The sequence below is a fragment of the Equus quagga genome, chromosome 16 (assembly GCF_021613505.1).
Source record: "Equus quagga isolate Etosha38 chromosome 16, UCLA_HA_Equagga_1.0, whole genome shotgun sequence".
In the NCBI taxonomy this organism is placed as follows: domain Eukaryota; kingdom Metazoa; phylum Chordata; class Mammalia; order Perissodactyla; family Equidae; genus Equus; species Equus quagga.
The window spans coordinates 42,518,295-42,532,742 of NC_060282.1; the positions used below are offsets into that span (position 1 = coordinate 42,518,295).

General features: G+C 36.4%; 1 protein-coding gene across 8 annotated transcripts in view; it reads right to left on the reverse strand.

The window, feature by feature from the left end:
- The window catches only part of DPY19L4 (dpy-19 like 4), a 59,257-nt gene that overhangs the window by 24,888 nt on the left and 19,921 nt on the right, over positions 1 to 14,448 (reverse strand). For 6 of the 8 annotated variants that reach the window (XM_046642250.1, XM_046642248.1, XM_046642253.1 and 3 more), the window contains 5 exons: positions 9,248 to 9,371; positions 4,260 to 4,394; positions 1,595 to 1,726; positions 1,404 to 1,496; positions 776 to 849 (listed from right to left, as the gene is read on the reverse strand). In XM_046642250.1, coding sequence (XP_046498206.1) covers positions 776 to 849; positions 1,404 to 1,496; positions 1,595 to 1,726; positions 4,260 to 4,394; positions 9,248 to 9,371 — 558 coding nt within the window. The remainder of the gene's footprint in view (positions 1 to 775; positions 850 to 1,403; positions 1,497 to 1,594; positions 1,727 to 4,259; positions 4,395 to 9,247; positions 9,372 to 14,448) is intronic. The other 2 variants (XM_046642251.1, XM_046642252.1) reach the window with 2 other exon arrangements.

Below are 14,448 nucleotides of genomic sequence, written 5' to 3' on the forward strand. Positions count from 1 at the left end.
GTATATTCTTCGTTGTGGGTCCTTCTAGTTGTGGCATGTGGGACGCTACCTCAGCGTGGTTTGATGAGCAGTGCCATGTCCACGCCCAGGATTCGAACCAACGAAACACTGGGCCGCCTGCAGGGGAGTGTGTGAACTTAACCACTCGGCCACGGGGCCAGCCCCAACTTTTTTAATGTAAGCATTTTGCTGATGTAGTCATTAAAATTACCTTGGTTCTTTAGTCATTTTAAATTTATTGACCTTAGATTGTATCATTATTCCTCATCAAGGGAGAAAGTAGCCTCAAAATATTATGATGCTACTGAGGCATAAGTATATGTACTTTACAAAAGACCTAAATGAGATATTTTTTTTTTAAGATTTTTTCTTTTTAAGATTTTATTTTATTTCCTTTTTCTTCCCAAAGCCCCCAGTACATAGTTGTATATTCTTCGTTGTGGGTCCTTCTAGTTGTGGCATGTGGGACGCTGTCTCAGCGTGGCTTTGATGAGCAGTGCCGTGTCCGCGCCCAGGATTCGAACCAACGAAACACTGGGCCGCCTGCAGCGAAGCGCGGCAACTTAACCACTCGGCCACGGGGCCAGCCCCCGAATGAGATATTTTTAAATGGAAAAAATATTAATGTCGTATTTCTTCTACATATTATAGTACCCCAAATCATTTATTTTCTAAGTGGTATGTAATTAGGTACATACTCTCTCCACTGATTATTTTTGCTCTTTATCTTCTAAGTGGTATAGAGTTAGGTAATCTTACATAATCTAAAACTTACTTAGTCATATTTAGTCCAAATTTTACTTCAAGGAATTTCAGCATATGCCCATGTTCTTTGTGTGGGACAAACATCTAGAGGAGAAGAATGCTAGTTACAAAAAAGAACTATTAGCCATGCTTACAGGAATATGCTTTTGTCCAATACTAGAAACAGAAAATACAGCAAGACTACAGAACAAAAAATATGAAATAAATAATAATATGTGGTGTGACTACAAAACAAAAAGATTTATTGGCATAAGTCAATCATGTTACCTTATAGTTAAGGAAAAACTTATGAGGTAGTAAGAAGATTTCAACCTTTTCCCACCTGGATTAAAGAACTCACCCACTCTTCTGAACACCTTTTATTCATCTTAATTTATCCCTATATCATTTAATGTTAATTGGGTAATGATGACATCTTTAAGTGAAAAAAAGTGTATTTCTTTTTTTAAGTGTATCAAGAAAATAATCAGAATCCTATTTTCTCACCTAATATACTAAGTATGATCATTGTTCAACTCAAAGTTTTACTGTACCAACTCTATTGCCTTGCTATCTCATTACTCTGATGAAAATTTAGTCCAGTATAATTTCATTACTCAATTTGCTCTGCTACATGAACCTCACACAGAGTTACTTACCTTCATTATAATATTCAATGTCACTGTTAAAGTACACACCAAGTAAAAATTAATCACTTTCATTATTTTAGCTATAAAAGTTCCTTTCTTCACCTGTGGGGGGAAAAATCATACGAACAAAAAAGTGAAGTATAAAAGACTAACAATTTAAAAATTAATCACAAGAATGACAAAAAGGCAATTCTAATTACCTGAAGGCACTTAGCAAGCATTAAGGCTACCACTAAACTTAACAAAGGGGACACCAACAATGCTGAGTTCTCAAACTGCAGTAAATATCCCAGAAAGAGAGAAAATATATAGATTTTATAAACTTCATGAACCTGTTGGGACAAAAACAAAATGAATGAGAATAAAATGAACTTTATTGTACATATTTTCATTAGTTTTAGAATAGATTTGATTACAATTATAAAGTAAATGTGCTATTATAATTTAGGAAAGTACTGTGCAAATGTTCGATTTGTATTTTTAATGTTTGGTATGTAATGAATTTATCACTTTCTCCTTAAAAAGAACTCTCACAAACAAAGCTAAAAGTTTTAAAACCATGGACGCCTAAGTCAGACTGGAAGAAACTTCTTTAGTCCAAGGCTCTCACTTAATTTCACTTGGCTTACCTCATTATTAAAATCCATCTATGCAACAGCAACCACATAGATCAAAAATCATAATCTTTAGCAGCAGTTCCCAAATCCTATCCAGTGAAAATGTACTGCCATGAAGTGTAGTACCAGAGAAAAGTAACTTTGCATTTGGTCCATTTAACAGTAAGGATAAAAAAGTTAAATTCAATGTCCTAATAGAAGATCTCCCAGAAAATTTATATGTCTTAGTAGATTTCTTTTCTAAAATTCAACAGTATAATAATTTAACCTACCACAAAATTAATCCCTTTTAGAAAGGGAAAACTAAGACAAATATAGGCATTAGTTAGGGGGGAAAAATAAAGGGCAGAGTGTTAAAAGTAAAAAAATAAAAACCAAAAAACAGAAGGAAAAAAATCCCTAAGAGGACAGAGCCATTCAAAAAAGATACCTTACTGTTGGGAGGCTGAAGCAAGGACTGGGAGAGAGCACAAGAGGATCTCCTGGGTGCTGATAATGTGCTATTTCTTGATTTTGGATGCTGGTTCTACAGGTCTTGAGTAACTGTCTCTTAGCTCCAAATTTGTCCCTCTATCCCCTGCTTTGTAATGCTGGGGCTGGGAATCCACAATCTACATTTCTACTCCTCCAGTCGGCTCTCTATTAAGCTCTGTCAATACGAAATGCTAGAGAGAGATTACAAGGTTGGAGGAAAAAGGAGAACTTATCGCTTCCTGTCCGCTTGCAGTTCCTGTGAGCATCACTAAGGTGCTGCTTCACTCCAACAGAGCAATTTCTTCCTGCTGAATGGAGCTGAAGTTTTTCCAACACTTGAAGAACCAGCTTTATCACATCCTCTTACCCCAGAGACCCCAAGAGCAGATGGCCAGAGTCCCATCTGGGACTCTGGACTCTCAGAGGTCTGGATCCCATTTTCACAGGGCCCTTCTTTCTAGTTCAGTCAGAGACACCAGCAAAGCTGAGCAGCAGTCCCTCCTCAAAAGTCTGAGTCTCACCTCCACGGGGTCCCTCCTCTAAGTTTCTAAGTTTTAATAATTCCAAATTCTTCCTTTGTTCCTTCAGCTCTAGGGGTGGTAGCTGCTTCCTACACTTGCTATCTCCATGATACTTTCAGGTTCTTATTACCCTTTCAATGAACAAGTGAATGACTTTATACTTGGTTAATGACTCTATATTAAATTCTCTCTATTCAAATAAGCTAAACGTTGGTACTCATCAGGATTCTGGACCATCTGAGTATATGAGATAAAGAAAAGATAGAGAAGCGCAAGAAGATCCCCAAATTTCTGGGTGAGACAACACAAATACTTAATAAATGTTTATAAATAAAGAAAGATAAGAAAGGGCAAAAAATAAAAAGATAAAGAAACAGAAGGAACCAAACGTCGATGGGAACCTTTAACCACGACCAGCAGGAGTACAAATTGATATAATTTATAACCTCCATTCTGGAGAATGCCTTGGTATCCAGTTACGCTGAACATGCACATATCTTTTGCCTGGTGATTCCACTAGGAAGCATATCCTCTAGAGAGATCTTGCACTTATGTGCCAGGTGACCGTGTAAGAATTCTTACAGCAGCATACAAACAATAAACTAGAAAAAACTGAAGTGTCCATCAACAATAGAATGCATAAATAAATAAAAATGAATGAAATGTAGCTCTGCACATCACCGTGGATGAATCTCAAAAGCAAATCAGGAAAATTAAACAATACATTATTTACAACATATTTTTTAGGAATACATAGATAGTTAAAAACTACAAAGAAAAGGAAGGAAAGGATTAATGAGATTCAGGACAGTTAGCCTCTGTGGGAGAGAAAGCAGGATTTGACTGGGGAAGAGTTAGAGAGGGGCTTCTGGGGTATTCAAAGCCTCCACTTCATGGCTTGGTGGTCAAATTTTATTCTACACACTGTCTATACAGCATATATTTACTCTTTTGTACATGTTCTATATTTCACTTTTTTTCCTAAAAGGAACAGAAAGGGAAGGAGAAGCGGCTAGAATTGGAGAGGAAGCACAGGGTGACTTTGGTTAAGCAGACCATGTCTAAAGGAATTTCAAACTGCTTCTGAAAGGGCTAGAGGAGAATGAGTTTAGCAATCTTTTGAATAGAGGTATAAATCAGAACTTATTCAAACACTTTCAAATAAAGCTTAAAAGCTAAATGGTTTTAAGATACAATGCTATAAAAACATTTATTCTCCGGCTTTAAATCACAATTTCAAGATGCCATAATACCTTGTCACTTTGCTCTAGTGAAAAACTATCCAGCAGGAATAGAGATATTGCTTGAAGAAACAAGAGATAGTGGCTGTATTCCCACATCATCATAAAGGTGTAAGTTGAGGCACTCATCAATAAGTAGCAAAACCTCTAGGGAAAAGAAAAGAAAGAAACTAAACATCAATAGCTTTATCACTAGAAAAATTCATAAAGCTATTACCTCAAAGTGGCGGCTCTACTATTGCTTCATCTTTAAGCTATATAATTCTTGAAACTTTGTTTTTAAAACACATAATTATTAGTAAATACTTACATGAACAACAGATCTTAAATAAAGCACTCTAGAGAGAAATCAACCACTTGTTCTTCAGAGTTCAACACCATATTGAGAATTTCAAGAAGAGAAAGGGAAAAAGAAATTCAGTGCAATTTTCTTTCATCCCCAAAGAGGTAAAGTAAAAAATATAAGAAAATGATAGCCTTCTTTGGGTGGTAAACATGATGTAATCTACACAGAATTCAAAATATATTATGTTGTACATTTGAAAGTTACATAATGTTATAATCCAATGCTACTGCAATAAAAAAAATAAAAGAAAATGGTAGCCTTTACTAGACTTTGCTGGTGGGCTTTTGTTATTGTAAAAGTAACTCCTTTTGCCCTAGAAAATATTTTCACTTCCAAGTTGCTTCATATTTTTCTAAGAGCTTCTATTTAATTTATCTGTTTACAGCTCAGCCTATTCATGGCCCATGGAAAAAAGTCCATAACTGTTTTCATTTCCTCTCAGCAAAAGCGTGGCCTTACTTTTCGCGAATGCCTGTACCATCAACCAAATAAAACTCTCAGCTGTATTCCTCTGCTAAAGAACTAAATACAAGGATTTCATTGTCTTACCTGAAATATGCCTGGATAAAATGAGTCCTGTCCTTTTTTTTGGTGAGGAAGATTGCCCTGAGCTAACACCTCTGCCAATCCTCCTCTATTTTGTATATGGGATGCCTGCCACAGCATGGCTTGATGAGTGGTGTATAGGTCTGCGCCCGGGATCCGAACCTTTGAATCCTGGGCCGCCAAAGCAGAGCACACGAACTTAACCACCACACTACTGGGCCAGCCCTGGTAGTGTCCTTCCAAATGTCACCTCCCACATGATCCCTCAGTGAGGAACCAAGTCTGTGACAAAGCCACTGTCCCTTAGCATATTTCTAACAAGTCTCTACTTCCTCCAGGGAGTTACATTTGTATTCCCAATTCCTCCACCAGCCAGGATGGCAAATGATTTTGTGCTAATAAGAACAGTTAAGGACAATGATGATGAGGGTCAAGTCAAGAAACCTAAGAATCGTGTTCTCTAAAACTAAATCTTTCAGACTCAGCTGACTACACTCAATGATAAATTCCAGAGTCAGAAATAACTCAGGCCATCAGCAGATATAAAAATTTTCCAGCATCCTGAATAAGATTAAGACCAAAGAACAAAATTTAAGAGATGGAAAAATTCTACCAGTTGGTCAAAGAATAGCAACTGCAAGGCCCAGAAGGGCTCAGCACCAAAAGAACACATAAGCTTCTGCTCTTCCTAGCACCATAGCTCTAAGAGAACGCATCAGGAAACCTTCCAGCGTGGAGCAACCAGAACTGTAACAACCAGGCCTGAAACCATCATTTCCAGAGAAACCAGTTCCAGAAATCAACGAAGGCTCAGATCTAGATCCAGCCTAATAAACTTACTGGTCATTTGGAGATACTTTGGGGATGCTGGAGAAAAGCTACAATATAATGAAACAAACTGTTAATCCCAAAGGTTTATTCTCAAACTACTCTAAGAACATGGAGTGAAAACACCATAAATATATATGAAACACAATCTGGTCAATTAGCTAAGTGTTTCCTTTCTCTGAACATTCTCAAAATTCTGTGTACTCTTGTCTACCCCTTACCTTGATCACTTCATTTTCAACTATGCCTTTACTGTAGACTCTTTTATACATATTACTTAAGTAATGTACTAAATGGGTTTCAGTAATCAACCACAGATATCTCTGGATGGCTCCAGATAACTGCACAAAAGATTTGAGCTGGGATATCTGAATCCAGCTGGGACCAAGAGATCCAGCCCCTAGAATGGGAAGCATAGTACAAAATATGTGGTTAAAATATACACATTGCTGGAATACTACTCAGCAATGAAAAGGAGCAACCTACTGATACATGCAACAACTCCAATGGAGGATGAGGATATTAGGCTGAACGAAAAACCCAATCTTGAAGCATAATCCACTATATAATTCCATTTATATAAGCTTCTAAAGTGATAAAATTACAGTGATAGAGAACAGATCAGTGGTTGCCAGAGGCTAGGGTTGGGGAAAGTTGTGACCATTAAGGGGTAACATATGGGAGTTTCTCTGTAGTAATGGAACAGTTCTATATCTTGATTATAGTGATGGTTATTTGAATCTACATGTGATAAAAATTCATACAAATATATACCACTCCTCCCAAAAAAGGAGTGCACATAAAAAACTTAGAGTGAAAAACACATAAATTAGTTTCAATTACCTTTTTAAATATTTTAAAGATTGGCACCTGAGCTAACACCTGTTGCCAATCTTCTTTTTTGTTTCCTCTGCTTTTTCTCCCCAAATCCCCCCAATACATAGTTGTGTATTTTCTTTTTCGTTGTGGGTCCTTCTAGTTGTGACATGTGAGACGCCACCTTGACATGGCCTGATGAGCAGTGCCATGTCTGCTCCCAGGATCCAAACTGGTGAAACCCTGGGCCGCTAAAGCAGAGCGCACAAACTTAACCACTCGGCCACGGGGCCGGCCCCAGTTTCAATTACTTTAAGATTCACAAGAAGTTGTATAGAGAATTCCCACGTAACCCCTCATCCATTTTCTCCCAATGACAATATCTTACATGACCATAATACATTGTCAAAACCAGGAAACTGACCTTGATACAATACTATTAATTCAGGTACAGATCTTCTTTAGATTTCAACACAGAGCACACACATACACAAACGTGAGCATGCAGGATGGGGTCAAGGGAGGTGAATATGATTGAAGAATTGGGCAGTTTTGCTTTTTTAAAAAGTGAGTTGTTAGGCTGAAGGGTTAAGAATACACTATACTTAGCTTTTTTTTTCCTGCTGTATGTTTCATAGAATCTTTAATACTGTCACTCTTTTAATATTTGCATATAGATATTTTGCTCTTTTTGTGTACTCTTGAGTACCAGATGAGTGGCTAGTTATAAATAATCAAGTAACTGATAAATCTAATTTTTCCCCTTTACCTTAATATTAAGAAAGAAAGAAAGAGAAGGAGAGAGGAAGGGAAGGAGGGAGGATGTTATGGAGTACTTTCAAAATAGAGAAAAATAACTGTAGTAAATTTAAAAAATGAGAAACAAAATGTGACCTAAGAGTATAGCTATTCTTGGATCCCTTCAAAAAATACAGTGTCATTGGTAAATAAGAGTGAACTGGAAGGAAATACATTTTCACTATATATCCATTGGCACTGACTGAACTTTTTGTTTTTTACCATATGTGTAATGTGTATGTATTACTTTTTTAACTAAAAAAAATGTTAGAATAAAAAAATTAGACAACTAGGAGGACCCACAACTAAAAATATACAACTATGTACTGGGGGGTTTTGGGGAAAAAAGGGAAAATAAAATCTTTAAAAAAAATTACAAAGAATAAATACATAACATAGCAATGAAAAAAGATACTCACAAAAATATCAAATGTGGTATAGAAAGGAAAAAATAATTTTGCACTCGACACTACCTTTTCCAAAATTCCTTCTTTTAAAATAAAAAATAATAATTTTATTAAAAAGATACTTGATTAAACCTTTTTTAGGGAACAAAAATTCCATTTTAGTTCAAAATAATGGTAAATACAAAGAAGCTTAGGCAGTTCATTTTGCTATATTAAATCCTTTATTCAAAAATTGAAGAACTATTCTTCTCTTGAAGAAGGCTGCATAATCTAACAGGAGAACACTCATCATAGACTCCCTGACTATTGCAGAAAATATTCTTGCTCAGAAAGCTCTTTATACAAACACAACAGAAGGAAAACTACAAATCTGGAATGTGTTCATGTTATTTTACATAAAAAAGGAAACCTAGAATTATAAAAAACGAAATAAAAAGTTTGCTATGCTTGGGACAGTTGTCATCACTGAAAGGAGGAGAGAACAGTATATTTTTCAGAGATTTCAAAAAGGAACATAAGTGCATCTTATTTCCTAGCCAACTAGTTTTAATAGAAGTCTTTCCTTGGTCCCTATCGTCTCTTTTTCCAGCCAGGAATTCTTAACCCAAGATAGGCAGACTCTCAAAGGATTTCTACATTTCAGTCAACTTCAATATAATTGGTTGCCTTTATAATTGCATTTATTTTATGTTATGCATTTAAAATAATTAGTCTGAGACAGAGTCTGTAAGCTTCATCTGATTGCCAAAAGGGTTTATGGCAACACCAACAACAAAAAAAGTAAGAATCTAAACTATATGGGACAGTCTCCTGAAACTCACTAACCTACCCATACCTCAGTCACAGAAAACATAAGGGTAAACAGAAAATATGCAGTGCTACCAGAAAAGTTAACACTGCTGTTACTGTAGTCACTTCTTACATCTTCATTAATATTTCTTTAACTTATGATGACTAAAGGCCATCAGTGTTTCAGAAGTGATAGAAATGGTAAAATTATGAGAATTTTCAAAATAAGATATTCTTCATATATTTGTCAAGTTACTGCATTAAAACAATGTAACACCTCCTTTCACTTAAAAATAATTAACTGTCAGATTACAGAGTACCAGTGCTGTAACAAGACTACTTAACTATATCCTTTATTATATAGTTACTAGGCTTCCTTGAACATAACTCTTAATATGGTTAGCTTTAAAATTATGTACCACATTTGCAATACATCAGAATTCATTGTGACAAATAAATTTGTATCTTACCTCTCCATAAGTATTTAAGTTGCTTTTTAAATAGCCTGTAAGTGCAGCAACTTGACATGCAAAATATGGTAGTGCCCAGTTTTCTCTTAAAGGAATGGAGTATTCAATTCTTGTTGTATCTACCCTAAAATAAACCACAGATGAACAGCAAAATAGCAAGACATTGTATTTGTAACACTGTACTTTTCAAAGCACTTTCACACATATCTCATTGTTCTCCATAACAATCCTGTGAGACAGGCATAGACAGAGCCACCACTGCATATACAGCGTCTGTGAGCAAATTAATAGTGTCTCACGGGCCCCCTCTTACCTCCCACCCAGGAAGACTCAGAGCTGCTGTGCACTGCTTGATGAATAGATGGGCCTCTGTGAGAATTTGAAAAAGGCATCCCTGTTCTGGGCAGACACAGCCTCAGGCTACAGCACACAGCTTGTTGCAGAGTACACCGAGTTCAACTCGCACTCTCCTTCCCTTAATGAGGTGGCTAACCTTCTCCAGAGGACAATGTACACTACATGATTAGCAGGACTGGCAGATACAAAGTCCTTACCCCCCTCATATAAGGAATATGAAGCTCAGAGAGGTGATGTGACTTAATCAAGTCATATAGCTAGTAGATGGCATAATATAGGATTACAATGCATATCTTCTAACACCCAGGTAAGTCTTTTCAATCAGCAGGTTGCCCAGAATTAACATTAGAGTAGTCCTTTCTGTGATATATCTAGAGATCTTTGATAAGTCCCAGAATCACAAATACAGAATGTCTTCCTAGGCTCCTCCTAAGAGTTTCCTCAATCTACTTTCATGGAGAGCCTGCTGTCTCCAGTGCATATCCTCAAACTACAATGGGACTACCTTTCCAACAACCATTAAATTTGGATCTTGTACACTCAATGGCTATTTTCCACACAAGAAACAAAGGTGCTATTGCTTTAAAAACTTTCTGAAAATTGCTGCATAACTCTTCTAAGTAATGGAGATGGACATGCTTGCATACAATTTAATTCAAATTGTGGTACAGCCATAATATAGGATACTATTTAGCAAAAGAAAGGAATGAACTACTGATATATCCAACATACCTGAATCTCAAAATAATTATGCTGAGTGACAAAAAGCCAGACCAAAAAGTACATGCTACATGACCACATTTTATAGAATTCTAGAAAATGCAAACTCATGTTTAGTGACAGAAAACAGATCATTGGTTTCCTGGGGACAGTGGGACAGAACTAGAAGTGGGGTAAGAAGAGGAAAGAGGGAAGGATTCCCAACGGGCACAAGGAAACTTTTGGGGGTGATAGATGTTTATATTAATTTTGTTGATGGTTTCACGAATGTGTCTAAATGCCTAAATTGATTGAATGGTACACTCTAAATATGTACATCTTATTTTACATCAATTATACCTCAATAAAACTGTTACAAAGTATTAGAAGAAAACCTGTCTTTTATGAATGTATACGTAATTGAATATATATATTAAAAACAGGATCATATGTGAAGATCAAATGAAATAAAAGCTATAAAGAACTTAGCACAGTGTCTAGAACCTACTAAACAGTATTAGAGCTTAGCCCTTTCACAATTTTCTAACAAACTATTTTTTACTTAACAATGTATTATGAGCATCTTTCCATAATATATATGCCAATAAATATACTTCAAGAACATTGAATGGTTATGGCACACCATTGTATAGATCTATCATAATCTAACCAATTTCCTATTGTTATATGTTTAAATTGTTTTCAACTTTATCTATTACAGTTTTAAAATATATGAACCAATGCTTTTGTATAGTAATCTTTGGTTTCACTGTTTACTTTGACTTCTTTAATCCATTTGGAATTTATTTTAGTATGTGCACAATAAGTATTTATTTTCCAGATTTAGTTGTTCTAATACCATTTATTGAACATCATGTACTCTAAAGGCTAGCTATTATCATACAATACTATTTCTGAAAAACTGTTGCAAAAGTTAACTTCCTAAAAGACAAAAAAAGAGATTCACATGTCGTTAAGATAGGCAGTGGGGAGGAAGGAGAGGATGTCTATTCTCAATTCAGAACTGTGCCAACCACTCCATCAGCCCAGAATTGGGAAACTGAACCTGGCAATCCCCATTCTAAAGGTTCACTCACTACCTCTACCCAACTCACTGATTAGTGCAGTGAAATCTTTAAAACTGCACCAGAAACACTGTTTGGAGAAGGGATAAAGGGATCCTCCTCTTCGAGTTACTGCAGCACAAACTGAGCAGGATCTCTGCCAGTTCTTCTCTATACCTGGACAAGCCTCCTCATTGCTACCTTCTGCTACTGAACACCTGTGCTACTCACTCTCTTCCCCTCGCCATCCTTGATGGTAGTGAGAACCAGAAGGCTAACAGCGGGATATGACAAAATCAAATAAGACCCACTTTTTCTCCACAGTGGCAGTCTAGCAGATAGCAGCATAGACCACCAGTTCAAACTAATAATTAGTTAAATCCATTGGGGTTCATAGACCTGCAGATACATTCACAGAGATCAGCAAGCTCTGAGTTTAATTTTGTGTTTTAATTTTAAACACATCATAATATAAGCATAGTCTGGATCACCTGGATGACTACCTTGTAACTTACTATGGCCAAAAGATTTCAGGACTCACTTTCCATGTTTGTGTTAACAATCTGGTTGGTAACATAGTACTACTTCAATTGGCTTGGGCTAATCAGAAAGTATGAGATGGTCTTAATACTAAATGATGTATTGCCAAACAAAAACAAAATGATGTCCTGATCACTATGGTAAAAAAAGATTTCAGAGTGGACTGAACAGAGCAACACGATGAGAACTGAGTCATCTCATGGGACTCAGCTGTGTAGATTTGTCATACTCAAAAGAATCTGCTGGACTGGCACCATACTTAAGCTGAGAGTAGAACTTTGGCTTCAGGAGAACATAATTTTTCACATTAAATTAATATTTTCAGTTAATATTTTACTGTTTTGTTATTTCATTACTATATTGATTTCAATAGTAACATAAGTGCTTTTAAGCATGAGGAGCTTTACCTATTTTATGTCTTATATTTAAGTAGCAATATAATTCAAATTAAGTCAACACACAGAACCCATGAGAATTAAGTTTTAAGCATATATAGCTGAAGTTTGTGAAACACTGAGTTAGATTACATATGTAAGACAGTTTGGCACATCAATGTACAATGTGTGAAAGTTGAAAAACACCTACACAATACACTACCTAATGGCTGCATGTTCCCTTGTATTGATGTAGTACAACTTACCTAACCGCTCTTTTTTTTTTTTAAAGATTGGCACCTGAGGTAACAACCGTTGCCAATCTTCTTTTTTTTTTTCCTGCTTTATCTCCCCAAACCTCCCCCGTACATACTTGTATATATTAGTTGCAGGTCCCTCTAGTTGTGGCATGTGGGACGCAGCCTCAACATGGCCTGATGAGCGGTGCCATGTCTGCACCCAGGATCCGAACCGGCGAAACCCTGGGCCATGGCAGTGGAGCACATGAACTTAACCACTCGGGCACGGGGCCGGCCCCCCGTCTAACCACTCTCTATTTAGGTCAATTAATTTTTCATATTATTACAAATACTAATACTATAATAAATAAGTTCAAGTAGTGAACTCTTTCCTTCTTTTCGGGATTACTTCCTTGGAATAAAATGGAATTCCTGGAAAAAACTAGCACCTAAAATTGAAAAAACTCACACTTCCACGAGCATCCTGAGTATACCAATATGATCAGAACAGAACCAGCATCATGGTTACCCTTACTTTCTGTTACTTGTACATCTGGGACATGTGCATTCCTTGCATCTTACCTCTTTATGATTATCAGTGTACACAGTCTCTTTTCTTTTTTGCCAAAGATTAAATTTAATATAGACTTTTAATCAGATATTTTCTTTGCTCTTCAAATACAAAGATGTTTCCAGTGAAAGTGATACTCAGGTATTTATTTGTAGATGAGAAGATCAGTGGGGGCCAAGAGCAATTTCTGTATTGTTTATATGTGAAGCCTAGGCTCAGGTTAGCCCATTTTGCTAATAAGTCTGTTCTAAAGGAATCATTTGCCTCTGATTTTTCCCTCCACTACTGTCTGTACAGTGCTGTTTCCTGAAATTTCCTTGAATTTTCTGTATGCCTACATCCTTCAGTTTGAACAAACAGGAGCTATGTTATAATTCTGCTTTCTCTCTCTGATGTTAAGGAATAAGTAACACAAAATACCATTAAGAACACTACTAATAATCATAATGTAATGGAATGACTAATATATTTTTATACTTTTCTAGGCAATCATATATAAATTCTAAAGCTGATGAATAAAAAGGAGAGCATATTCTTTCACGGCATTAAAATATATTTTGCAGTTTAAGATATATACCAATAAAAACTAATCAAAATGCAAAATACACACATGAAAAAAACTGCTTGCTAAGAATGTTTCAATTGCCAAAAGATGCATTTTAGCAGAATACATCAGGTTAATTTTTCTAACTCTTACTCCAGCTACCTAGGATATACTTTGTCATTAAATAAGGCAATTTACTCACAATTCTCACTAAGATCTCTAAAATATTCTATTTGACAGAAGGTCTTATTATTCTTTAACACTGTTATTTTTACAGGAAAAAGTTGCCTGGGCTTCCTCTTTGAATTTCTGACGAAGAAAAGTCTGGGGATTAAACGGAATGAGTATCAAAAGTTCATTGCATGTGGTAGTCAGCCTCCAAGATGGTCCACAATGATCCCTGCCTCCTGGCATTAACACCCTCTGTAGTCACTTCCTACACTGCACTACAGTTAGTCTGTGACCAGCAGAATACGGTGGAGCGATGTAACATCATTTCTGAGATTAGGTCCTAAAATATATCTGGCTTCTACTATGGCACTCACTCTACACTCTCGGATCACTCACTATAAAGGAAGCCAGCAGCCAAGATGCGAGCAGCTCTATGGAGAGTGATAAGAAACTCAGGCCTTCTAGGTCAAAAGCCAGCAAGGAACCAAAGCTTCTTGTAAACAGCCACGTGAGTGAGATTGGAAGTAAATGGTCCAGGGCCATCAAGCTTTTAGATGTCTGTAGCCCCAACCAACTCTTGACTGTAACCTCATGAGAAGCCCTGAACCAGAACCACCCAGCTAAGCCACTCTGGATTCCTCA